General features: G+C 39.1%; 6 protein-coding genes across 11 annotated transcripts; 3 read left to right on the forward strand and 3 right to left on the reverse strand.

Moving 5' to 3' along the window:
* Positions 1–1567: 1567 nt before the first annotated feature.
* LOC103944721 (cullin-1-like) lies at positions 1568–3514 on the forward strand. The gene is made up of 2 exons (XM_018646842.2): positions 1568–1815; positions 2439–3514. Exon 2 carries the CDS (start codon positions 2472–2474, stop codon positions 3378–3380), a length of 909 nt encoding a protein of 302 aa, XP_018502358.1. The 5' UTR covers positions 1568–1815; positions 2439–2471; the 3' UTR covers positions 3381–3514.
* Positions 3515–4083: 569 nt separating this feature from the next.
* LOC103944716 (cation/H(+) antiporter 19) lies at positions 4084–7686 on the reverse strand. Its single transcript, XM_048571568.1, has 3 exons — positions 7108–7686; positions 5953–6954; positions 4084–5433 (listed from the first exon to the last, which is right to left on the reverse strand). The coding sequence occupies exons 1-3, from the start codon at positions 7294–7296 to the stop codon at positions 4168–4170; spliced, it is 2457 nt and encodes an 818-aa protein (XP_048427525.1). The 5' UTR covers positions 7297–7686; the 3' UTR covers positions 4084–4167.
* A 117-nt stretch (positions 7687–7803) lies between these two features.
* Positions 7804–9631, reverse strand: LOC103944717 (50S ribosomal protein L18, chloroplastic). The gene is given in 4 exon segments (XM_009355184.3): positions 7804–8100; positions 8103–8154; positions 8544–8705; positions 9336–9631. Coding segments are annotated over 4 exon segments (486 nt in total). The 5' UTR covers positions 9513–9631; the 3' UTR covers positions 7804–8005.
* Positions 9632–10793: 1162 nt separating this feature from the next.
* LOC103944718 (rhomboid-like protein 14, mitochondrial) lies at positions 10794–13601 on the reverse strand. 6 transcript variants are annotated; one of them, XM_048571447.1, is made up of 5 exons: positions 13235–13601; positions 11869–12808; positions 11572–11693; positions 11259–11384; positions 10794–11165 (listed from the first exon to the last, which is right to left on the reverse strand). In XM_048571447.1, the coding sequence occupies exons 1-2, from the start codon at positions 13445–13447 to the stop codon at positions 12023–12025; spliced, it is 999 nt and encodes a 332-aa protein (XP_048427404.1). In that variant the 5' UTR covers positions 13448–13601; the 3' UTR covers positions 10794–11165; positions 11259–11384; positions 11572–11693; positions 11869–12022. The 6 variants fall into 6 exon arrangements, with proteins under 6 accessions (XP_048427404.1, XP_009353462.1, XP_009353460.1 ...); XM_009355187.3 differs by having other exon boundaries at positions 11259–11387; XM_009355185.3 differs by having other exon boundaries at positions 11259–11434.
* Positions 13602–15988: 2387 nt separating this feature from the next.
* Positions 15989–18327, forward strand: LOC103944720 (F-box/kelch-repeat protein At1g16250). The gene is given in 6 exon segments (XM_048571859.1): positions 15989–16281; positions 16395–16640; positions 16781–17147; positions 17149–17357; positions 17547–17815; positions 17818–18327. Coding segments are annotated over 5 exon segments (1173 nt in total). The 5' UTR covers positions 15989–16281; positions 16395–16614; the 3' UTR covers positions 18120–18327.
* Positions 18328–18599: 272 nt separating this feature from the next.
* Positions 18600–25853, forward strand: LOC103944722 (GPI ethanolamine phosphate transferase 3). Its single transcript, XM_048571860.1, has 20 exons — positions 18600–19229; positions 19315–19347; positions 19435–19558; positions 19814–19903; positions 20044–20163; positions 20264–20347; positions 20598–20675; positions 21085–21210; positions 21304–21393; positions 21805–21838; positions 21926–21968; positions 22704–22848; positions 22957–23401; positions 23522–23613; positions 23785–24334; positions 24585–24720; positions 24934–24975; positions 25125–25281; positions 25427–25510; positions 25578–25853. The coding sequence occupies exons 1-20, from the start codon at positions 18973–18975 to the stop codon at positions 25746–25748; spliced, it is 2901 nt and encodes a 966-aa protein (XP_048427817.1). The 5' UTR covers positions 18600–18972; the 3' UTR covers positions 25749–25853.
* Positions 25854–26035: the final 182 nt, after the last annotated feature.

Here is a 26035-nt window from a genome sequence, read left to right on the forward strand (position 1 = left end):
AGAAATAAAACAGTAAAAATAAATAAAAGATAATACAGATAGAACGTCACATATGCACATAATGTATGAGTAAATATTCCTATCTATATCAAAAATAAAGAATTACATATGAGTCCAAAAATTAAGGCCCAATTGTAGAGGCCTAAAAGTAACCACACTATAAAACCTAAAAATCCTAAACAGATCTTCGTCGGCTGCGTATGCGGCCGAATCGATGAAGACACCACCGCAAGATGCATGACTCGAACCCATCGTAGTCACTATGTCGGGGAAAAAGTGCCAAATCTTCAGATCTAATGAAACCACACCAAATACTGAACGCCACGTTTCTAGCCCTCAATCGATACGAAGTACACAAAGGGCATCTAAATGCCCAAAACCAAGCAGTAATAAAAAAGGTTAGGTGGTGTAAACACCATTCTGAATAGATACTACACCCTTGTAGGGATGACAACATATAGTTGTCTTTGACCGGGGAGAAGTGCAAAGGAAGCACCAAGCAAGTGGTGAGGTGAGATCCACCAAATTTGGAATTTGATTCGAAAATTTGGATGATCTTGAACCCAGGGCCCCAAATCATAACCCAAAGGGATTGCCATGAGACATGGGCAAACAACCCGGAGATCACACTCCATCCACACCAACCTTTACTTTTACATTTTCGGGAATTTTAGCACACGTCCTTGAATTATAGATCTTATTGATTTTGACCCCTCTCAATTTTTAAAATTTTTTTCTTAAACTTTTAATTTATGTCACAGTCCCCATATTGGTACAAAATATCATCAGATGAATAATTTGAAAAACATCAATGTTAAAATTTAACAAAAGTGCATGAGAGGTAAAGATGATTGTATGATTAACAAAAGAGTAGTGTTATTCGCATACTCACTTTTACTTCTCATACATTCTTTTCAAATTTCAATCGTTGGATGAATTAATTAAAGAAGATCAAAGCTAAAATTTAACAAGAGTGCATGAGAGATAAAATATGAGTGTATGTGTGACATCCCACATCACCCAGGGGTGATCCTTAAATGTATATTCTCATCCTACCTAGCACGAGGTCTTTTGGGAGCTCACTGGCTTCGGGTTCCATAGGAACTCCGAAGTTAAGCGAGTAGGGGGCTAGAGCACTCCCAGGATGGGTGACCCATCGGGAAGTTGCTCGTGAGTTCCCAAAAATAAAACCGTGAGGGAATGGTAAGCCCAAAGCGGACAATATCGTGCTACGGTGGTGGAGTGGGCCCGGGAAGTGGTCCGCCCCGGGCCGGGATGTGACAGTATGAATATCATTTTCCTTAACAAAATTGTCTACATACTTATTAGCACGAGTTAAAAGTTAAGACCGATCGAGGAAATCATATCGGAAAACAATTATCATTTTCTATGATTACATGTTTGATTTCACAATGAGCTGTCACTTATTATAAATACAAAAATATCACTAAATTATAATATTAAATGACAAATGTACGTGGGTGGGCCTTGAAATCTTTAAAATCTGTATTTTTCAAATTTCCAATTTTGCACCAAAACCAATTTACCTCCAACATTTATCCCAATAAAGTTGTTGCCCTTTTTCAGAAAAAAAAAAATCGGAAAAAGCAGAGCGATAGACGTGCCTATAGTGATTTTCTTCACCAGATCTTTCGCAGAATTCCTTGGAGTATATATACGTGCCTATATATATATATATATATTATATGTAGCTTTCCCGTTGGGACTAACTGGGCATACGATCGTATCAGAGCCAGAAACACAGAAACAAAGCAAAGGAGGTTTTCACCTTCACTGGGGCCACAAGTTTAAAAGGTAAATTCCATCTTCTTCTTCTTCTATTTTTATTTACTTTTTCTTTTTTTAATAATTTATTCGTTATAAATCAACCATCAAATAGTTTAACATTTCGATTGAATGCTGGTATTTGTTCATATTCCAAACGGCATGTTGAGAATTATTAGAAATCGGAGGTAGTCTTCGATTTGATTGGGGCTTGGAACTTGGGTGCAAGAGGATTATAATAAATCCGTTTAATCTATTGGACGGGGATTCACATCTAACTTGACTAAATTCACGTCTACTCTTACTTATGTATAGAATAATTCACCACTAATTACACTTGTAGTGTCTCCCAATTTGCATCTCTATCACCTCACAAAAAGGTCTCGATGTAATTTGAAGTAGAACTATTCCTACGGTGCATAGACACGGTGGTATCCCCTCGTATCCTCTGTGGTGTCGTGTCGTATCCTAGTGTCTTATTGTATTCCCTTGCGGTCATACAACAATCTTTTTGTTAATTTGACGTGTTGCGTCATATCTCTGTATTTGTATCCATACATTGTAGAATTCTTCTAATTATGTTGTATTCTTCGACAAAGTTAACTAGTTTAATGTGTTAATTATTGTGTGGTTGATATGTGTTTTCATTACAGTTTGGAGGATATTGGGTATCTCCATTTACAACAATGGAAGGCAGAATACCAGTTATTAATTGGGGCCAAGGATGGAACTACATCCAGGGGAGGATTACGAAACTAATTAGGGTAATTACAGAAGGGTTACCCGAGAATCATATCGATGCAGAAGAATGCATGGCTGCTTATACCATGATCTATAACTTGTGTGTTCAGAAACCTCCTTATGACTATTCTCCTAATCTTTACGAAAAATATCGGGAGACATTCGAGGAATACCTTACTTCAATGGTGCTGCCAGTTCTAAGAGAGAGGCCAGATGAGTTTTTGCTGCATGAGTTTGTCAAACGTTGGGAAAACCACGAGGTCATCGTTAGGTGGCTGTCGCACTTGTTTATCTATCTTGATCGTTACTACATTGAGCGGAGATCACTTCCTGGGCTGAAAGAAGTTGCACTTAACTGTTTCCGCGACTTGGTTTACCTCCAGGTGAATGCGCGCGTGACAGCAGCTGTATTAGGTTTTATTCATAGAGAACGCGAGGGAGCGCAAATTGACAGAGCGCTGCTGAAGAATGTGATGAATATATTGGTTGAAATCAAGGTGGAGGGAGTGAAGACTGCTTATGAAGTGAACTTTGAAGCACACATGCTGAGAGAAACCGGTGTATACTATTCGCATAAAGCATCAAGTTGGATCATGGAGGATTCTTATAGCGATTACATGTTGAAGGCGGAGGAATGCGTGAGAAGGGAGAGGGAGAGGGTTTCGCATTACCTGCATCCAAGTAGTGAAAATAAGGTGGTGGAGATTGTGAAACATTGGTTGCTGGTGGTTTATGCAACTCAACTGATTGAAAAGAAGCTTTTTTCTGAATCTGTATCTAGTGCTTCGCTTGCTGCTGATTATGTCGAGGAGCTTTCAAGGAAATTTATTGCTAGTGTAACATTGGCACAGTGAGTTTCTGCGGATTTACTGCATGACATGTTAAAATTTTGTTGCTTTTGTTTACCAGTTCAGTTCGAATTTGCTGCGAATTTCGAGCAGCTCTTTAACCACAGGATTTTGAAAGGATGGGGTTTTCTTCTGCTTAATTTGTTTTGGGACATGCATGCTTTTGTATTCAAGCATCAAGTTTATGTTAAAACTTCTGTTTGCCATACTTGGTTGGTTGTGTTGTCTCTTGTTGAATTTGCAGGGCACTCTTCAATCATCTGTAGCAGATTTTTTTATTGGCATCTCCAACGACTATCAACTGAACATGGTGTAGGCCAGGTTCATAGTCGTTGGAGATCGCACCAAACCTTTTTCCTATAAACTGAACTTGATTGTTCAAGCAGATATAGATAATCTATATCTCTTTTTGTAGAGATTGTTAATATTGCCTAGATGATTGTCCAAACATTATGATGGTTCAATCGAATCTTGAAGAACAAATTAAATTAGACATCGTTTAATCGTTCATATACATATGTATAGAACAAATCAACTGTTTTTTGAAATGAATGAATCAATTAAGGAAGTAAATAATTTGATAACAAATACAAGTAATTAAGCTTTGACTAGTGTAGATGCTACAGAATATAGATTATTTCCTAATTGAATATATAATCAAGGATTAGAAAGGCTAATAAGGTTCTTGTTCGTGCAGTATCCTAATTAGTATCACCAAATTATATATTTCTATACCTTTATAGATGGATTAATTAATTAATTATTCATCTCTCGCACAATTAAAAGCAAACGATCAAGTTATTGGTGTATCCGGCGCCTCACAATCAGCTTCCTCCACCACAAGCGGCTGCGACGCCGTGGGATTGTACTGTTGAAGCACCATTACCGATGCCGTAGATGAAAAGTCCGACGATGCCAAGAAGCTCCCCACCGGCCCCAACTCCGCGCAGTCACTCGAACTGTCCACCAACGGCGCCGTCGGAGGCATTCTCCCTACGATAAACAAATTGACATTTTTAGCCATCGATTTCAACACGACACAAATATCCGCCTTGCTGTCCACCACCTTCTCCTCGTACAACATCGACGGCTCCCCCCCGCCCTCCTTATTCCCACTATTCTTCCTCACATTCATATACTCCGCCAAAAGCGACTCGTCGTCCTCCTTGTCGTCGCCCCGGCCGCAGTCTTCCTCTTCCAAAATCTTCTTGTTGTTGTCGGAAGTAATCCCGACCAATTTCGCGCCAAATCTCAATGTCTTCCCTTCTGGGGCCACAAACCGAATCAATGTCATCACAATCCCCGGATGCTCCACCAGCCTCATTCCGTAAGCCAACGCTTCCCTGTCGTCCCGCCCTCCGAAAAACGCCACCACAATATTATACGATACATCGCTGGCCGAGACCTGGGCTGTCCCGCCAAGACCCCTGTCCACCAAAATCCCAACCGAACAGGGAGCGTGTTTGAGCACCCGCTCGTTGACCGAGCGAAGTGCGTTTCCTAAAGACTCCATGGTGCCGTCGAGCCTCTGGTGTTTGTGAAACGGGAGTAAAATCACGGCGGCGTTCTTTTGGTGGGCGCTGGCGCAGATGTCCTCGTGAATGTCGTTGAGAGAGGAGATGGCGGTCATGGGGCGGACCTTGACAGAGCTGAGCTGCTCGTAGGCCTCGAATGCAATGACCATTTGGTCCTTGTTGTTTTCGTTGGTTTTTTTGTTCCAGAAGGGGAGGCCGTTGTGGCGGGCCTTGTGGACCATGGAGATGGCGGAGGAGCGCTCCGAAAGCTCCATGAGGTGCATGGCGTAGACGGTGAGGCGGCCGCGCTTGCGGGTGCCCCGGGAGGACTCGATGAGGTTGATCATGGTGGGGATGTTGCGGGTGCTGTGGAAACAGGCCAGCATTCGGAGCTCCGTGTCGGGGTTCTTGCGGAAGACGCTGCGGTGCTTGTAGGGGGCGCCTCGGCGGGCTGGCTTGTAGATGGCCACCACTAGTGGGGTGGTGATGAAGGTGGTGAATAATGCCATTAGGACGAATATGGCGAAGGTTTGGTCGTTCAGCACCTGACATGGTTGAAAATTCAAACTCGAATAGTCAATTGTACATTTTCTATCTAGTGACTAGGATGTGTGTGTGACATTACTGATGACCACCGTAACGTGAAGTTAACGGTAATATTAGGCAGTTTAAATTTTGTAAATCAAAAAACATGAAAGTCTACTTAGTCTCCTTCTTCAAGAAACAATATTTGGCAATGGTAAATTGATTTCTTCACGAAAAAAGTTGTAAGTTCAGTAGGTGAACAAACTTGATGTGTGTTGTAAGTATACTAATACGTCATTGATGAACAAACTCGATATGTGTAACATTACTCATATTAAAATCATATTAGACACAAAAAAATAAAAACAATTTATAATATTTAAGGAAACCTTCACATTTTGTTCCTCAATACTTGATCAAAATCATTAGCATCGTGAATGAATCATTTATTTTGTTGCTTAATTAGAGGTGAATGTGTACTAAAAACCAAACTTTTGAGAGCAATTTAGAGTGACATATGGAGGTCACAAGAAATTAACCTTTCTATCCTTGCCAATGTTGAGGACGATGAGCTCCACCAACCCCTTGGTGTTCATCAGAAACCCAAGCGCCAACGCCTCCCTGAACGGCACCTTACACGCCATCGACAAACTCACCGTCCCCACTATCTTCCCGAAAGTCGCGGTGAATATAACCAGCAGCAGCAGCGCCCACGACTGCCCGCCGCTGATGGTCGCCACGTTGGTCTTCAGCCCGCTCGACACGAAATACAGCGGCAAGAAAAGCCCCGACACCAGATCCTCTAGCTTCTCTATCAGCACCCCGGCGAACGGCCCGTCCTTCGGCACTATTATCCCCACCACGAACGCGCCGAACAGTGCGTGGATCCCAATCACGTCCGTCACGAAGCTCGCCGCCAGGACGAGGGACAACGTGATGCATATGTAGAGCTCCTTCACCGGCTCGCCGTCGGGTGACCGCCTCGCCATCATGGCAAGGAGCGGTCTTAGGGCGAAGATGCAGAAGCCGACGAAGCCGGCCCCGGAGAGTAGGACCCACACGGAGACGAGAGGGGAGGTGTTTGTGCCGGTGAGGGCGATAGCGAGGGCGAGGAGGATCCAGGCGGCGACGTCGTTCACAGCGGCGGCCGACATGGCAATGCGGCCGACGTCGGTGGTGAGGAGCTTCAGCTCGGCGAGGATGCGGGCGAGGACGGGGAAGGCGGTGATGGAGAGGGCGACGCCGATGAAAACGAGGAAGGGGCCTTGGCTGACGCCTTTGGAGACAGTGGCGCGGAGGGCGAAGGAGGTAAAGACGCCAAGGACGAAAGGGAGAGTGATTCCTGCGACGGCGATGCCTAGGGATTTCTTGCCGGTGCGTCGAATGGCGCGGATGTCGAGTTCAAGACCGACAAGGAACAAGAAGAAGAGGAGTCCAATGTTTGCCACGGTGTCCAGAACGGTCATGGCTTTTGCCGGGAACACGGTGTGTAGAAACTTCTGGCTTCTCCCCAATGCCGACGGTCCAAGCAATATCCCTCCCTACAATTATATGTGCATGCATGCAGAATTAATATATTTTGTGTTACCAAAGCGAAACAGAAATGTTCTCTTATCAAACAATCTGAAACGTAAAATAATAATGTCGCTAAATCGTGAATTTGAATCTTTGATCAGGTTAACGAAAGGACTTACAATGACTTCGGCTATGACTCGAGGTTGCCGGAGAGGTCTAAGAAGGAATGCAAGTGTTCTGGTGAAAACAACGACCAAGACAATCTGGAGAATAAGTAAGGGAAGAGCAAAATCTAGGGGATTTTCGCCTTGAAAGGATCCATTGGATGTTGCCTTCATGGGGGCAATCAGTGGTGGCGGCGGAGCCATCTTCAGATCGATTGAATTGATCAGAGATTCAATAGATCACTACACACACCATGGATACGCCAGCCACCTCAACACATCAATGTGTAAAAACCAATTGACGAAGAAATGAACCAACTCAATTCTCCTTTTCTTTTGACACGATGAAGAGAATCTCAGGAGGCTCCGTCAGTTGATCTCTGCGTGTGTGCAACTGCAATATGGTTTGATTCGGAACGGACTCTGGAGAGGGAACAAAAGAAGCTAGCACAGCAAAGGGAAGAGAAAACCGATACAAATGAAACCAACATACTAATTATAGCAAATGAAACACGTTGAACGCTTTCTTTGCTTGGGAGTTAAGTGCCTGATGATTCCTCCTTCCCCTCCTACATGTGGTTATGGTTGGTTAGAAAAATAATTTCAACCTGAATTTATGACGACTCCGGTCTCAAATGACCAAATAAACCTCAAATTTGAATGCAATGCCCTAACGAGCCAATAATCAAGATATAAACTGATCACCACATATCAGAATATCTCCGATGCGTATAATTTTCGGAGAGACGAACTCAATTGGAAAGAAAATTGACAGCATATCCATGTCAAATGTTGAATTAACTAGGAAAAAGCAACTCTGCATACACATTGATACATCGTTCCATCCAAATCTTTTACAAAAACTACAAAAGGGGGTACGATGATCCAGTATAGAATTAAGTCCTTCGTGATCTTAGAACTGAAGGCCGTGTTCTCTGGCTGCATCAGCAAGGGCTTGCACACGTCCATGATATGGGTATCCACCGCGGTCAAAGGCCACCTTTGAGATCCCTTCTCCAAACAAGACTTTGCAATGACTTCTCCTACCTTCTTTGCTACTTCCTGATGCCACAAAGCTTGAATCGATCAGAACTTTTATTTAACACACATCAAAACTAAGGCAACAAGGTTGAGAAACCGACCGATCAAAATCTACCCTGAACAATAAGACTTTTATTCCAACTGCCAAGTTTATTACTATTATCCATAATGAATTCATCTACTGTAAGTTCATTAAAACACGCGCGACAGCAGGAGCTTGCAGATTGATGATACGTAACAGTTTAACTAAGCAATGGGGTTCCACAGAAAAGGATATGGGAAAGCCGTTTGGCCTTATATTTAAATAGAATAGAAAACATATATATTGTTCATTTCCGCAGTTTTCAGATTAATGAAACACATGGCCCGGAGCAATATTTAACATGTTTAAGCGATATGTGTGAACTTACAACGGTAGGACCAGAAGTGTAGTCAAATTCTTCGGAGATGGGTTTCTGCATTGTTGAAGCCGAAGCAAGTGTGTGCATCTTGGTGTCATCAATCACTTGGACATAGATATGCTTGTGGGAGCGGAAGACAGCTAATCTTGGCCTTTCGGGAGTCCCTTCAACCTGAGAACAAAACAGATGCGCCATCCGTAACCACAACCAGAAAAGCAAACAAATGTCCGCAAGATAACTCATTTCGTAAAATTCACAATCATAATTTGGTGAGTGCAGATAATAAACTCGTAGAATTAAGGGTCCGTTGAGAACGCATCAATGTCACTAATAAGAACCCAATTAAAGCTTCAAAATTTCAAGTGTCAACCGAAGACCATAAGCTCAAGAGGATTTGGGAAACTTGTCCAATTCTTCTACTTCACCAATGTCCTAGAACAATCCAAATAAAGCTTCAGAATTCTTGTGCCGAAAAGAAAAAGGCTTCGAAATTCGTTATCTTGAAACTAGAACAGGCTAACCAGTTCAACTATATGTAGAATGAGAGTGTCTAACACATGAAATTGAAGACACCCATCTTCCGGTTCTTGAGAAGCTAAACTCCAGCAATACTTATTTGGTCTAAAGGCGAAGAACACAATACTCAGAAGCTGACAAGAAACGGCTTCTGGGTTGCAAGGGAAGAAGATAAGGGGCAATTCTGAGCATATAATCTCAAGGGAGAAACAATTGGGTTGAAAGCAAAGAAATCAAATTGCAGAATTGTATATGCATATATAGAGAGAGGATTCGTAATGGTACCTTCTTTCTGATACGGGTATGGCGGGCGGTCCTGTCTTCTCTTTTGGTGGTGGCTTTGGCTTCCACGACAAGAGACCGAGACTGAGTCCTTGGGAACGGAGTCGCCGCCACTCCCACGAGCTTAGGACGCAGCCATAGCTGCTGAGAAGACGCTTGGAACGATAGCGAAGCTGGCATTGTATCTTTCCGTCTCTCTATCTTCGTCTCTCAGACCCTCTCTCTGTATTTCTAAAGCCCCACTCTGCTATTTGGAACCTTATCCATCCCCCGCCGAGCATTGAACAATACTTGCCTGCCTACTCACTCAGTGTAGGAACTCGCTCTAAAAAAATTTCAAAATTATTTGTTGTGAATTTATAGAATTTGGTGTTTATAATCATAATCGTTTATATTATAAATCATCATATAAAAATTGCTTCTGCAAAGAATTAATTAAAACTAATGTCATTTAGTCATCAAACTATTTATAAATAAATGAACGGTATTGGTAGAAGTATTATGAACCGTCTATGTATTTGCTACAATAAATTGACTAAACGATCTTAATTTTAATTTAATTTTTTGCAGAGATGATTTTTACAATGTGATTCATAGTATGAACGGTTCTAACCATAAACACAAAGTTCTGCAATCAAAGTACTATGAGTAGGAGTTGCTACTCATTTTGAGTAGCCAAGTATTGTTCCCCAAAATTACCCACTGTTTTTCTTTTGAGTTGGTTGACGCTTTTTATTTCTCACACATTTTTTTTTTACTGTCCACATATTATTCTTAATTTACGTTTGTCGAATCGAATGAATTGGAGATCAAAAAGATGGAATTTAACACTTTCTCAATTTTCGGCCGTCGAATTGAATGAATTGAAGAAAATAAAAAATAAAATTACCAAAAAGTGTGTGGAGGTAAAATTGGATGTCTAGACAGCACCACCTTTCTTTTTTCTATTTTATTTCAAATAAAAATTTGCCAAAGGGGTTTTATTCCCATCAGCCAAATTTCTTAAATTATGCTTTGAAGGTGTGATTTTAATTTATAATTAAAAATAATAATCTTTTAAGGAAGTGTAATTTCATTTTTTTTTTTGTTTGTTTGTCAGGTAATTCCCTCAATTTAAGTAATTATTGATTATAGATGTATATCAATGTATTTTTATCGTTAAAAGATACTATAATTCAACTTGAATTTCAAAGAGCATTTACTCGTACACTCGCGACCATATCAGAATGATTCGACCCCAATATTTGCTTGTATCAAAGAAACAATGTGTTTATTGTTTACCAACAATAAGAGGCAAAGCTTGGCTTAAATTATAAAAAATAACTTGCTTATAGCATTGTGTCCTGCTACAAGGCACGTGCCTTGTCCATCCAGTTGTGATTAACGAATTTTCTCCGTTCATATTTCATAATTAGTACAGTCTGTTTTCTTAATCATATTTAAAGATTGCAAAAGCGTATATTAAGAAAATTGCCGGTCATTTTTCCCCAGGCCAGCGTTGTACTTCACTTGATGTTGAAGAACTTTTGTGAGAGAAAAATATAAGGTGTTAGTTCTTGTGGCAATTCTAACTCAGGTTTTACAAGCAGGCAAAAACCCCTTAATACAGAAGCTCATACGCAGCTGGTACATCATGCACCGGGTGACCTTTTCGGTTTCTTTCCATTATCTTTCCGGCAAGGGAGACTTGTTTCCCCATCACAAAGATGAATGCCTTCCCTATTCCTACAGCACCTCTGGCTGTTCTTCCTACACGTCGCACATACTTGTATCGCGAGGGAAGTTGAAGAGTATAACATGATCCACACCGAAAAGTCAATTCCATGCGATGCTCTGCCAGATATTTCATAAACGTCAACTTGCTGATTACTATATGTAAGCAAAGTTCAGTACAGGAAATGATGCAGAAAGCAATAGAAGTACTACCTATCAGTGCAAACCAAAAACTGTGAGACTTCCTCTGAATTAGAGATGGTGAACTCCTCCATATTTGCGAGCCTTGATCCTTGAGCCAACGCAGAGTGGAATGGTAGAACTCGATCGCGAGTTCCACTTCTGTCAAAACACGTTAATATATTCTCAACTTTTGTGCATTTCTCAATCTGCCTATTGGAAAGGAAAAGCAAACTTGAGTTGAACTTTATGAAGTGACTTGAGAAGAAATAAGTTCCATATTCAGAGAAAGGAAAAAGTCAGTGGTAAGCCACTCGAAAGTCAAAACGGAAAGGTTCCACCTTACCTTGTTACAGAAAATAATCGATTTGGGAACTAGACTTCCCTCCACAAGCTGCAGAAGAGCAGATTTCTTATTTGAGAATGCCTTCTTTGGAGATCTTTCACTTCCATCATCTCCACTGCAATCTACAAGCACCGGACATTAATTGTGATTATCAAAATCCATCATTTTGGAGTAAGGTAAAGCTCTTCAGTTCTAATAAAAAGAATTTGATGTGAAGTTACGAAAAAAAAATTGATCAAAAGTGAAACTAATAATGCGGCAACAATAAGAATACCTTTCCTCCAACAATAAGAACACCTTTTTCTGCAATCCACGTGCCCCAATCACCCAATCGCGCACCACGCACCCCACTCGAGCACTCGCCAACTCAGGAAGAGGGGCAGAAGAGGTGCTTGAATTTACATGCCCTGCATTGCCAACACCATCTGTAACAAGCCTCATGAGTCCCCTATCATCTACTAAATCTTTCCAACCTCCGCCGTCTTAACTCTTCCAAAGTAAGGTGACCAGAATAATGTGGTGACTGAGGTGAACCCATGCCACTGCCGTAGCCATCCCCTCTCCTATTTGTCGAACACATTTCACATACATCTAGCCAAGCAGAATTCTCATGCGTACAAGCATGGCACCTCCAGAAACCAGATACAGACATTCCTCTCTGACTCCAACCAACAGGTCCTCTACCGGATACTTGCCTCCGCGGAAACAAGCGCTGTAAAAACCTCAGAGGCCATTTCAGCACACCAAAAACACCTCTGAAGATAGCAGTAAGTGGGTCTGAACCATTATACGAACCCCTCAGCCAGACATACACAAGACCGGCAAGTATTCCACTCAAATGGCCAACAAAAGAGACACCAGGTACCAGCATTTGGGCAAGAGCCAATTCTGCCCACGCAGCATAATGAGACGGTATTGGAATTCCATACACATAACTGTTCTCAGTCTGTGAGTTGAGCACGACCTTCATGGCAAAGAGAACCCCAGAAAACCCAACAGAGTATTCAGAGTAGAAAGACCAATCATAGTCAAAGAACAATAGTAGGGACTTGGAAATCAGCAGTGACATTCCTTGGGACATACCCAGCAGGACAGCAACCATGGATGCAAATTCAGCACTATCCATTGAAGATTCTAACGGAATCCCCTTCCATAACAGGGAGAGCATGTTGTAAACCAAGTGAGACTCTCCGGCGTGGAAGAACGGCGACAAGAAGAACCGCTTCAAGTCCCCATACTGTTCAAACCAAATTCAGAAAAAAAGGCTCACCACATTATATAGATAATGAACCCATTAAAACCCAATTGACATATGAAACCAAAACAAGAAAAAGGTTGTAGCTTGCGATAAATTCTAACAGAAAAAAAATAAAATTTACATGGAAGGGACCGAAATTAGCACATTACAAAAAATTTGGGGTTTTTCATAACTTAGAAATTGGAATAATAAACTGGAAAAAGCAACAAATCTGGGTTATTATTTACATTGTTCATAAAAAATAAATAATAATAAAATAAAAAAAAAAATCAGTTGTAGCAAAATATAACCCAAAAAAAAAAAAATTAAAATTCACAAGATTATTGCATACATGGAATTATAAAAAGGGGCAAAATTAAAATTTTACAATAACTTGGGGTTTTTGAGTAAGAAACGAGAAATTACCTTAAGGATGAGGTGGGGATTGAACCTGACTTCTTCAATGGAAGGAAGAATGGGGTCAATAAAATCCGGGCGTAAGTAGATAAGAGAGTTGGCGGCAATAAGTCCGGCGGTGATGGGTGGTTTCCGGTCGAGCCTGTAATACTCACTGAAGGTGTGAAGTGCCAGCAGCGGCAACATTCCGTTCGATCGTGGCCTTCGAATTCCTCTCACCATTTTTGAGCTTCGAACTGCGTTGGATTGGTTGATCTTCGAGCGCAACGGCCTTCTCTGTCGAATCGATTTGACTTCTTGGTTAGTACGAAAAGCACCTTCCAAAGTCCAAGATGCTTCGGCTTCGCGGTTACAATTTTATCCGTTCTGTGATTTTCTTTTGTACGACTCTGAGCACGTGACTTGCGCGTGCATGAAAGGCATCAGTTAGGTAAGTTTCGTGGTTTATATATCTAAGAGTAACCTGTAGTCATGGTGCGTTAACTTTAATTTAATTAGAACAATGATTCCTTAACTAAAATTTTATTACCATTGATCTCTTAACTCATCAAAACATGCAGTTATAGTCTCTCAACTAAAAATTCATTATCATTGATCTTTCAACTTTAATCAAACTGGAGAAAATGTTCCTTAACTTTAACCCAATTCGAGCAATGGTCCCTCAACTCTAACCCAATTGTAGCAATGGCCCTTCCAACATAACACGTTTTGACAAATTTCTGATGAAGTTTACGAAAAAAAACCATAGCTACACGTTTTGATGAGTTGAGGGGCCCTAATTGTAGCAATGATCATTCCAACATAACTCATTTTGACAAAATTTTGACAAAGTTGATGAAAATGACCATAGCTACACATTTTGATGAGTTGAGGGACCAATGATAATAAATTTTTAGTTGATGGATCATTGCTATAATTTACTCTCTAAACTACACATTAATGAAAAGCTCATTTGGATGTGCTTTTGAAATGACTAAAAACGTTTTTGGTGAAAATGTTTTTAGAACCAATTATTAGTAAAGATGCAAGTAAATCCTGGAAAATCACTTAAAGTGCTTCCTGAAAGAAGCACATAACTGGTATTTCTTGCATAAAGCACTTTAAGTGTTTTTGAAGCCCAAAAATATTTTCACTAAAAACGCTTTCAATCATTTTAAAAACACATCCAAACGAGCTCAAAACCTCTTTGTCAACCAAAAGATGATGAAAAAACTTTTTGTTTTCTTCTATCACAATAAAAAAGTTATGAACAGCAATATAATTTCATAAAACAAATTTTGCTGTTTTTTGTTTAAACCTCACCTACATGTAATTTTATCATCTTTAATTTAAAAAATTAAAAATTAAAAAAAAACAAATAAATAAACCTTTCTCCTAACTCCCACGTTTTCTCTCACTCTCTTCCTTGATCTCTCTTTCAATTTTAAAAACAAAAGTAAAAAATTTCACACCCTTTATGTTTGAGCACATACTAGTATATATTAAGAAATGGGCTGACCCACAAGATAGCCCATTAACTCGTGATGCAAGGCTCGTGCCTCATGGCAGGCACTGCCAGTTCGACTGTTATTAAAAGGAAAATTTTATGTTGGTCAATCAAATTTAGTAATGTCACATGAACTTATAACCTTCGTTTGATTTATTTGCTTGACTTTCAATTTGATCATCAACTTTCTTACTATTTTTTTTTAAGAGAAATGTTTGGCTCTTTAAGATTGATTAAGAACTCTTCCTCAAAATATTTTGTGACTGATTTACAAAACTTTATACTTATGACAACGATTTATATTATCAACCACTTTGTAAAGAATTTTTGAAAAAAATTAATTAAAAGATAAGATTGTTTAATCAATCAACTATAACAAATAGATAGATAATTTGTAATGCTATTATTGTATCTTGACCATCTGTTTTATGCTGTACAATGATTAAACGTTCATATTTTATTACGTTTTTGCTAAGTTGATCTCTACATAGTGATTTTTTAATATGAACAATTTTGATTGTAAACACGAAGTTTCGTAAATTAGTCGCGAAGTATCGAAACTTATCCTTGCCATTTTTTTCTTTTATATAAAGTAGTAGATCACCTCAAAACTAACTTAATAAATTACTAGATGCAGTAAATACACTATGTGTGATTTAATATTTAAAAAAAATTAAATTAAATTTATGTAAAAAAATTAGTGGAATGGGGAAGTTAGAAAAAGTGGAAAAAAAAAAAGACGTGGGTGGCTGCAAATGAGAGAGATAGTGAGTTTAGGTAACGATATGATGATATGGCTGTGAAGTTTTAGAGAAAAAAAACAAAAATTTGTTTGTGCAAAATTATTATAATGTTCCATTTATTTTTAATATTTTCTCTTAGTTATATATAATAGGGTATAATAGTAATTTCATTGATTTTTTTTATTGACAAATAAAATTTTATTAATATGAAGTTTAAATTACAAACAGTTCTTTTTCCTTCAGAAAAAAAAAAAAAAGAGATTACAAACACTTCGGTCCTAGGGACTCTGATCAGATCATCGAAAAATTGAGTTTTCATTCAGTAAATCTCAAAGTAATAGTACTTGAAATTTATATTATAACTCCAATCGACAAAATATTTCTCCCAACATTCTTCATCCGGTAAACATAAACCAACGTTCTTCTCCGCCACAAGTTTAACTTTTTTATTTCAATTTTCAAGAAAAGTAGGCACTAGGCAGGCATATATGACCACAACAAATAAAAAAAGGCATAAAGATATTAAAACGTGTTTTCGTTGGTAGGAATGGGACTACATGATTAATGATTATGTTATGTTTCACAGCAACCAATGAATACTTAGGTTGTCTCTAAAAATAAAAGAGAAAACCAATTTATCCTCCCATAAAATGAATCTGCGTCTGTGGGATCTTGGTCGTCGTCTTCTTCTTCCCCATCAAGTTCTGAAAGTAAGTGATGAGAGCCGCAGAGGATTGGAGCCGCTGAAACTGCAAAAGAAGCTAGCTTGGATTTCATTTTCTACCCAGAATCCAGAAGGCCAAACAATGCATTTACCTGCCATTTTTGTAAGCCTTTGCACCCATTGAATTTTCTTTATTTTATTGTTCTTTTAGTATTTCTCAACTTTTTGAATTCATCAGAGGGTATTGGGTCTAATCCATTTCTTTTAATTTTTCAGGTAGGTTTTTTATTTCTGTAGGGGAGTTGCAGGTGCCCATTTCAGATTCATAAGAAAAAGGAACCATTTTTTTTTTTTTCTGGATATATTGATTCATGTAAGAAATTGTTTCTCTCAGCTCCCAACTAACATATCAATTTTGTTCAGTAAGAATGCCATGCTTAAAATTTTGTAGAAATGGTGTATGGGTCAATCCGAAATTTTGAATTTTAGCTGATGGATGAACTCTCATACGACTGTTACTTGGTAAATGCAATTGTTGGTTTTGCAAAGAACTGACCTTTATTTTATAGCTCTATATGCATGTAGATTTTCGGTTTTTTGGTTTTTCATTTTTCGTTCTCAAGGATTTGGTTGGTTTAATTTGTCAATCCTTTGGAATGTAGGGAATCTCTGCACCAATGTGTTATTCCTGGATTGCCTGATGATTTGGCATTGAGATGCTTGGCAATGGTGTCTCATGGGTACCATGGATTGCTCGAAACTGTCTCCAAGACGTGGAGAGATTTATTGCGCAGCTCGGACTATGCCAACTATAAAGCTAGAGAAGAATGGTGCGGCAACTGGCTGTTTGTACTTACAGAAGGATCTAACAATGAGTGGGTTGCTTATGATTCTGAAGCTGATAGGTGGCATCCTTTGCCAAAGATTCCCACGGTTCATGGTGACTGGAAACACACTGGATTTTCGAGTATTAGTGTCTGCAACCGATTTTTCGTTATTGGAGGGTCCTATGAGCAGAACTGATCCACCGGTTCCCCACAAAAAGCCTTTGGTAACAAATGAGGTTATGCTGTTTGATCCGTTTAAGAAACAATGGACCAGTGTGGCAAGCATGATCACACCGCGTACTCATTTTGCATGTAGTGTTGTTTCCGGTAAAATTTACGTTACTGGGGGCCGCAACTTATCTTGCACCAGAGGGCTTGCTCTTGCCGAGGTTTATGATCCAGTGGCTAATAAGTATGTTCCTATATTTGGCACTTCAAATATGTCTGAGAACTGATGTTACTATCACTGCTTCTTGTGTTATGTGTGGATACGTGTTTGTGATAATATTATAGCGAACTGATTCAATTGTGTCTCTTTCTTCTGTTGTCTTTCTTAATCTGGTAATTCTTTACTCGAGTTATAACTGTTTGAAATTTTCAGATGGGAGGAGTTGCCGCCAATGCTTAATCCTCAGATGGACTGCTTAGGTTTATCATACAAAGGCAGATTTCATGTTCTCAGTGACCAAGTAGGCCTGCCGGACCAAAATACCTCCGAGGTTTTTACTCCATCCGAGGGAACATGGTGCACCGTGGAAGACATCTGGCCTTTTTCTAGGGCAATGCAATTTGCAGTTCAGGTGATAGGAGATAATCAAATATATACTGTTGTAGACTGGGGCGAGAGCTTGATTAAAACAAGGGATACTGAAAGGGAGAGTGGTACAACATAGGCTCAGTTCCATCGGTGATTTTTCGCGATCACCCTCGGCAGCTGGAGGCTTTTGGCTACGGTTTTGCTGCCTTAAGACGCGAACTTTATGTTCTGGGAGGGAAGGCTCTCAAGTGGGAACAATCTGGTGCCGGGAGGTTTGACATTGTGAAGTTGGGTGTGGTGAGGGTTTGCAACCCCTCGGTTAAGCCATTAAAATGGAGGGAAACTAGACCGATGACTGGGTCAGCTCGTGGCACCGTGATAGGGTGTGCATCCATGGAAGAAGAATCTTCATTTTGAACGCGGTAAAGTTGCATGCCGACGCGAAAATCGGTTGATTTTCAGCTGCCTAACTGACTAACTGACAAGAAAAGCCTTGCCGGAAGAATGTAATCAAATTTGCCAAAGGAAGCTGCTTTGGCTTTTGATTCTGTAATGCTACAAAACTGTGTACCACCAATGTGTTTTGAAACTATATAATTAAATTAAATTGAGATTTATTTTTTAACACAAATGATTACAAGTCAAAACAAGGTGATTACTGTTATGAAGTTGATAACTTTTTCAAAACAACACAAGGGAGAGTACTACTTGAATTCACAATAAAAGTTAGTAAATACTTGAATTACGTAAATTTGAGTATGAGAAATATATTAAGCGGAATTAAAACTTTACCCATCTGCTTCAAATTCAGAGGCTTTATATATTACAAATTGAATAAAAATAAATCTTTGTCAGACTTGTGGTTAGAAAAAGGTTGAAATGTCTATGTGAGTGTTCCCGATCTCCTCCGAAAGAGATAAATAACCGTAACTTATTACATGTTGTCCTCCTTTTTAAAAATAAAAATAAAAATAAAAATAAATCTCAATTTGGCAAAATAATTGACATAATTAATAGAACTATCCACGAGTCCGTTTTTGGAAATAAATTTAAAAAAAAAAATTGCCAAAAGAAGAGAGTGCGAGAAGCAGCCGGAGCAAGAAAAAATGCAAACGCCAGTGCTGTTGCAAGATGGAAGTCATGCACTGAATCAAACGCCATCAACGCGCGGCAATCACTGCCCTTAAAATTCAAGATCCCACAAGAAACCCAGAAACCAGCATCCCTTTTCTTCTTCTTCTTCTTCTTTTTTCCTGCAATTACGTGCAAGATGGGAAAACGAATATGGATTCCCTGGGCGATCATGGCGCTCCACGTCGTCGCCATTCTCTTATTCACCAGAGGCTTTCTTCTCACCCGGACGGAACTTCCATTTTACAGCAACTGCTCCGACGGTTCGCAGTCGCCTTGCTCCTACTCCGTTCCAGAAACCCAGAACCGAAACGACACCGTTGACCCGAATCAGCAGCGTTGCTGGAGCAAGCCTGCTGTTGGGCGCCTTGTAATCATCGTTTTCGACGCCCTCAGGTAAACCCCATTTCAAATTTATCAAATTTATCCAAGAAAATAATGTAGGCAATCTCAGTTTTGTTAATCTCTTTGCTTTTTTCAGGTTTGATTTTGTGGCTCCCAGTACTTTCTTTCAGGTTAGCATTTTCAATTCTCACCTCATTAGTTGTTGCCTGCAATGCGATTGCGATTGTAAAGTCGAGTGCTTGATAAATGTTGTTGCAGAATCAAAACCATGGATGGACAAATTAAAACTTGTTCAAGACATGGCAGCCAGAAATGCGTCGACCGCTCGGATTTTTAAAGCCATTGCTGATCCGCCAACAACGAGTTTGCAGCGTTTGAAGGTTAGCCTTTTCACTTACTTGTTTGAAATTGCAAGAACTTCAAGAGGGTTGCTTTGCACAATGCTTCATGCACCTTTTAAGTTTAGTCTTTCATGGATTATGATTTGATGCTCCATGCTTTTAAGTTTGCTTTTCTAGTCTAGCAGCAATGCATGCTTCATATTCGGAATTTGGTGAATTTAGAGCCTGCTTGCTGGCCTCATGCCAAGGATGAATTTTAACTGTGTCAGTTGCTTCCCTTCCAAAATTTTTTAGGGCTTGACAACCGGTGGATTGCCGACTTTTATTGATGTTGGGAACAGCTTTGGTGCTCCAGCAATAGTGGAAGATAACTTGATACATCAGGTTGCTCTCCCTCTCCCTCTCCCTCTCCCTCTCCCTCTCTCTCTTTCTCTCTCCTCACTATGATTTACTTGGCATCGTTATTCCTTCCTTCAAGTTGTAGAACTTATTGTCGTAAGTCTGAAGTGTGGACCAACCTGCAGTTGGCTAAAAATGGAAAGCGAGTTGTAATGATGGGGGACGATACATGGACGCAGTTGTTTCCTCGTCATTTTGAAAAATCTTTTCCTTACCCCTCTTTCAATGTTAGAGATCTTGATACGGTATGCCTAACAAAAACATTTCACTTTTTAACCTTTTTCTTGAATTCAGTCATATTTTGAATTTGATCATGGATTGAAGTAATTTGTCTTTCTGTTCCAGGTGGACAATGGCTGCATTGAGCACCTTCTTCCATTCTTGTACCAAGAAGATTGGGATGTTCTTATCGCACACTTTCTTGGTGTGGTATGGTTTGATTGCTTGATTTTTTTCAGTGATAAATAGATTTGGATATTGTGCCTATTGTTCCTCTCTGAAGAACTGCTCAAGTAACCAAGGGTTCCGTATGAGAAGCAGATTATGTTCTTCCACTGAAAGCTGTGCAGGCTCTATATAATTTATTTATTTATTTAAAACTATCTCAATTTAGCGGACCCCACTTAGTGGGAAAAGGCTTTGTTGTTGTTGTTGTATTTAAAACTATCTCAATTGTCAGGATCATGCTGGGCACATATTTGGGGTTGATTCTATGCAAATGATAGAAAAGTTGGAGCAATACAACAATGTCTTGCTGGTAAGTCTTCAAACTCACAAATGGAAATTGCTCTTACACAATATTCTTCATTGGACACTTTGCGTCTATGGATATATAATTATTAGTTACTTACTAGTTGGCTGTTACTTGGCTCCCTGTGATAAATTACCCAGTTTTTAATATTTTTTACGTGTTTTTTCCCTTTTCTTCCAAGATAAGCAATACAAGTATAATTTTGAACCCCGAACACGTGGGAAATATTTTGAAAATATTTTCTTTCCTCAACTTTCTGAAACCTTTGGGTCATTGTTTCAAATTTTTGAATAGTTTTAGCCTTTTAGGAACATACATTTGCTTGGTGCCCTTCATCTTGTTCACCTAATGCAATAGGTCTAGCCTTTTATCTATCCTTCCCTAATTTCCTCACAAACTGATCAGTTTGCTTTAGAAAGTAGTTGAAGCACTGGAGAGGCAGTCTGCGCCAGGGGGCTTACATGAGAATACTCTTTTACTTGTGATGGGCGATCATGGACAGACTGTGAATGGAGATCATGGTGGGGGGAGTTCTGAAGAGGTACAAATTAAATGTGTTTTTCTTAAACGTTTTTGTTTTAGTTTTTGTTTGTCTTTTGTTTTACTCATGCTAAATTAATAAGACACAACGCAGGTTGAGACATCATTATTTGCTGTGAGCTTTAAGAATCCTCCATCTTCCATACCATCAGAGTTTGATACTTCATCTTGTGAACTTGATTTGGTACCCCCTCTCTCCCTAAGCACATATATATGCTTGTGGCTTATAAATTACGTAGAAATCTTCCACCTACAAATGAGTTGATTCCTTGCCACTCTTCTCTTATATTTTATGGAGGCTTAAGTTATTCCTTGAAAATGAAAAGAGAAACATTCAAAATGGTTGGACAATTAAAAAAGTTTAAATTTGCAAAATCTAATTTTTCCTATTACTTGCAGGGATTGATGAAACTTGATTAGATAGTCATAAAACTAATTTGTCTTTCAGACTCTCCATATGGTAGGAGTCCTATAAGCCTTAAGAGAATTTTAAAGAAGATCTCTTTGTTAATGGCATTTTTAATTAGGTTTTTATGGGTCATAACTCATAAGTTAATTTTTTGTTCTGAATAAATTATTAATTGTTTGGCTCCAGGATGGGAGGAATATTTGCAAGTTCCATGCAGCAGGTTAGAATGGGTTAATATATTTGATTTTGTCTTACTTGCCAATCACCCATCCTTAGTCAAGTCACTCTCTGCAGCTTGACTTTGCAGTGACAATATCAGCGCTGCTTGGTATCCCCTTTCCTTTTGGAAGGTGTAGTGTAAGCATCCTGTCAATTTAATTTACGCCATTATGCATGCCATTGCTTATTGATTATATTGATCATGACATGACTACCTCAGCTCCTTATTCTCTTCTACAATCAATAATACCATGGGCAAGCCGCAAGCCAGTATTTGATGAAAATAAAATGAAACATTCAGCGATCATGAAGTCAACATTTGTTTCGTTTATTTGAGTGCAGTTCTTATATGGACAACATTTGATCAGTTTGGTCATTTCTAGACCAAAAAATAAAAAATAAAAGACCCTAAGGTAATCTATTGGATGAAGCTGCCACTGTAGCGCAAAATGCCATGCAAAATGGGCTTTTTGTTTTTATCTTTGTGTGAGGTCAAATGATCACGTGGTTGGATTATCTGGGTTTGTTATACATTGTTATCATGGTAGTTGGTACTCAGTTTGTAACAGCATTGCACACTGAAAGTGCATTCACTTTGTGTGCAGTGACAATGCCTGGTGATCCTTCTCAAAGCTTAACTTGCTTGAAAACTTGATTTCTTATATCTACGTCGTCTTATATCTGTTTCAGTCCCATTTCCCGTATTGTGGAACAGCTTCCTGCATTTCCAATTTAATTTATGTAGATCTCACAATAATCAATGTACATTGGAAAGTTCACCTCTATACCACTGTGTCATACTTTAGCTTTTTGTTGTTGAGGAATTTATATGCTAGCTGTTTCACATATATTGGTTTTCTTTTCAGTATTGGGCGTGTTAATCCTCAGCTTTATGCTTTAGGAGTTGGAACATGGAATTTTGAAGATAGTGTGGGCAATTCCCAAAATCAGTCAAAGTTGGAACAATGGATGCTGAATTATGCCAATGTACTCTGCACCAATTCTTGGCAGGTATTACTTTAGCAATTTATCTTATGTCAATGGACTTCATAAATTCTTAGATGAAAGCTTTAACCGTCCATCATTATATTAAATAATTGTTGGATTCTTGTTGTTTAGGTAAAAAGATATATAGATATATATTCTGCTTCATCAGTTATTGGATTTTCCCATGAAGATTTGTTGCACATAGCAGACATGTATGCTAAAGCAGAGGAGAGATGGTCACTTACTACAAAGAAGGTGCTGTCACACGAAAAGGAAAGCCACAATGAATTATTGCCTGCTCTTAAGAGGCAAATTAATTTGTATTCTGATTTCCTAGCAAGTGTTGCTGAACTTGCACGCTCTAAATGGACTGAGTTTAATTTAAAGATGATGGGTGCTGGACTTGGCATTATGCTGATATCACTTCTTGTCCATTTCCTTGCAATTAAGAAGGTGAAGGAGGAATATGGTTTTTCTTTTTCTTCATCTGGAGATTCTGGGATTTCCTTCAGTTTAATTTTTTCTTGTTTTATGGTGGTGATGCGTGCGTGCAGCTTCCTCTCGAATAGTTTTATCTGTAAGTATTAGATACTGTTTATTTATGTATGGATGGCAGCACAAAATCCATGGCTAATGCTCATGTTGGCAAACTAACTTTTACTCATTGTTTTTTTCTTTATGAAAACCTTGTGAGCAGTGGAAGAAGGAAAAGTGGCATGCTTTCTTTTGGCCACTACTGGACTAATTAAGATGCGATATTCAATCATGAAGAAGAAGATGATATTAGAAGTGAGTAGTTGTTTACCTCAGGTTTCTATTACCGTGCCCTCATCAAGGCCCCAATTCTTTTTAATCAGATATTGCGGAAGTACTGTTACAAATTTGTTATTGTTCATTTCTGATAGAAGTATTTCAAATATAGTTTCTTGTAATGATCATTTTTCGCTGATGTAATTGCAGGCACTTGTTTTCCTTCTTCTGATCACCATTTGCAGATTTACTATTGAAGTTGGATTGTCAAAGCAGGCTCCTAGTTCTGAAATTATTAATGCATATCCTTCATGGATGCTCAGGATCACCGCAGGGTTTCCAGTTTGGAATATTGTTGCTGAAGTTATACCGGCAGTTTCCCTGATTTTATTGGCATTTTTGCTGCGCAAGGCCATTACTGGAAGCTCTTCCGAGGGGATTTGGAAGTATATTATCATGGGAACTAATATAAGTTATATACTAATAGCAGTGCATTGGGCTTCAGAAAGTAACATATTCAATCTGGCCGAGGTGCTTAAAGGCATAGGAAGAAATTACATTCCTCGTCTGATATATGCCATTGGATTTGGACAATTGTTATTACTGGCATTTAATCAGCTTTTCAATAAAGGGACATCCTCAGATTGCAGCAAAGTCTTATATATTAAAACAGTGGCCATGTTTTCTGCCTGGAGCTCAACACTCATTCTTCTGTTGGGAAAGCAGGGTCCTTGGATTGCTTTAGCATTCGTTATTGGAGGTGCGTGCTTTAGTTATTTATAGTGTCGGTGCTTTATTTTCTCTTGAATGGTTTGTTTTGGCCAATAAAAGTTCCCTTGGTACTTTTGCATCCACCTTTTGGCCTTTGTTATATTTCACTTTTTTATTTCAATATTTGTTCAGTCGTAGATGTTGTTTAATTGGATAAAGCATGTTGTTATGGAACAGTTTGTTGCTCTTTTTCTTAAAGTTTTGGTACCTGTAATAATTTTTCTTTTTACTTTTGACAGGTTATTGCATAATGAGGCTGGATAACATAGAGCTGGATGCCAAAGATGGAGGCAGTTGGAATACGATGCTTGATCCTATTCCTGTAACGCAGTGGAGCCTTTTTGCTGTGTGCCTGTTTTTCTGCACCGGTCATTGGTTTGTTGCTTGCTTCCTACTTTGTGACTTTCTTGTTTTCTGATTTCTCTTATCAGCACACTTTGCGTTAGTTTTGGAATCATTTTGGTTTGGTCCCTACAAAAATAACTTTTATGATTTAATTAAGAGTTGATTTTTCTATATTATATTTGCATTGTTTTCAACATTTTTCGCCCTCTTATGTTTCATAACCCAAGATAAACTTTTCTTCAGGTGTGCTTTTGACGGCCTCCGATATGGTGCTGCATTTATTGGGTGAGTCACAGGTATTGGATAAGTAGTCACTTTTGACTACTTATCTTTTGAAAACGAAAGAATCCAGTAGTGATTGGCTTCTGCTTTTGCCCTTGTGAGTGTTCATAGTGCCCTGTGGATAGATTATTAAAACCCTGTGTTATTTTCAGGTTCGATGATTTCATCCTAGTTCCCCAAGCAATCCTCCTTACAATGGATACATTTGGTTTTTCTCTCATCCTTCCAATATTTGGACTTCCATTTCTTGTTGCACGCCTGGGTCAGACTGAGAAAGGGAAGAAATTTGTGCTCACACGACTATCTCTAGTAAGTTTATTGTGTTGCATATAGGTCATGTGTTTGCTATCTTTATAAGTTTTATCCTCGTAAAAGGGATTCTCTCAGTAAGATCATAGGGCTCGTGGATTGTCTAGCCAGTTTGACAGTTAATTGGTCGTGATCGATGTCTTAGGTGTACATGATTTATGGGCTCATCATGGCTACTTCGGTCACAGCAACTATAATATGTGTTACAATGCACAGGCGGCATCTAATGGTAAGGTCAACAAATATTAATTTTTCAACGATTATTGGACACCCATAACCATATGTTTTGCTTGCAGGTATGGGGTTTATTTGCCCCGAAGTTTGTTTTCGATGTGGCGGGTCTTATCCTTACAGACATACTCGTTTGTTTGGCCTCACATTACTACTTCAGTCAAGTAGAAGACGATGCCCTACAAGATCCGTTCACCAAAGACAATGCCCTACAAGATCTGTTCACCAAAAAATAGAAACAATACATGTAATCAACTGAAAATTTTTGTCCACATTTATTTATTGATTGATTGTTGTAGCAATTGATTCGAGATAAAGATGAAACCTGCATCGATACCAAATGCCTAGTCGTATCTGTTGATTTAAACAGGAATACTTGCAGAAAAAGCTAATGAATGTGATGTTCTAACCCGCTCGTTGAGCTGTATTTGCTGCTCTTTGTGCTCAAACACGACCGGCCTTGACTGTGCGCAATGGCTGCCGTGCAGTACACTACAAATTGATGGAAAATACAAAGGTGATG

This window comes from the organism of the source record quoted next, unplaced genomic scaffold, assembly GCF_019419815.1.
Source record: "Pyrus x bretschneideri cultivar Hongxiangsu unplaced genomic scaffold, Pyrus_bretschneideri_v1 Contig6, whole genome shotgun sequence".
NCBI lineage: Eukaryota > Viridiplantae > Streptophyta > Magnoliopsida > Rosales > Rosaceae > Pyrus > Pyrus x bretschneideri.

Bases quoted from the DNA above. Each gene is read 5' to 3' on its own strand.
- LOC103944718 (XM_048571447.1), bottom strand. From the start codon at position 13,447: ATGGTGAGAGGAATTCGAAGGCCACGATCGAACGGAATGTTGCCGCTG. The intron at 12,809-13,234 runs GTAATTTCTCGT...TGGTTTGAACAG, and splicing joins ATCCCCACCTCATCCTTAAG to TATGGGGACTTGAAGCGGTT.
- LOC103944721 (XM_018646842.2), top strand. From the start codon at position 2,472: ATGGAAGGCAGAATACCAGTTATTAATTGGGGCCAAGGATGGAACTAC.
- LOC103944722 (XM_048571860.1), top strand. From the start codon at position 18,973: ATGGGAAAACGAATATGGATTCCCTGGGCGATCATGGCGCTCCACGTC. The intron at 19,230-19,314 runs GTAAACCCCATT...TGCTTTTTTCAG, and splicing joins ATCGTTTTCGACGCCCTCAG to GTTTGATTTTGTGGCTCCCA. The intron at 24,721-24,933 runs GTTTGTTGCTTG...ACTTTTCTTCAG, and splicing joins TTTTTCTGCACCGGTCATTG to GTGTGCTTTTGACGGCCTCC.
- LOC103944716 (XM_048571568.1), bottom strand. From the start codon at position 7,296: ATGGCTCCGCCGCCACCACTGATTGCCCCCATGAAGGCAACATCCAAT. The intron at 6,955-7,107 runs GTAAGTCCTTTC...ATATAATTGTAG, and splicing joins GAGTCATAGCCGAAGTCATT to GGAGGGATATTGCTTGGACC. The intron at 5,434-5,952 runs GTTAATTTCTTG...CAACCATGTCAG, and splicing joins ACATTGGCAAGGATAGAAAG to GTGCTGAACGACCAAACCTT.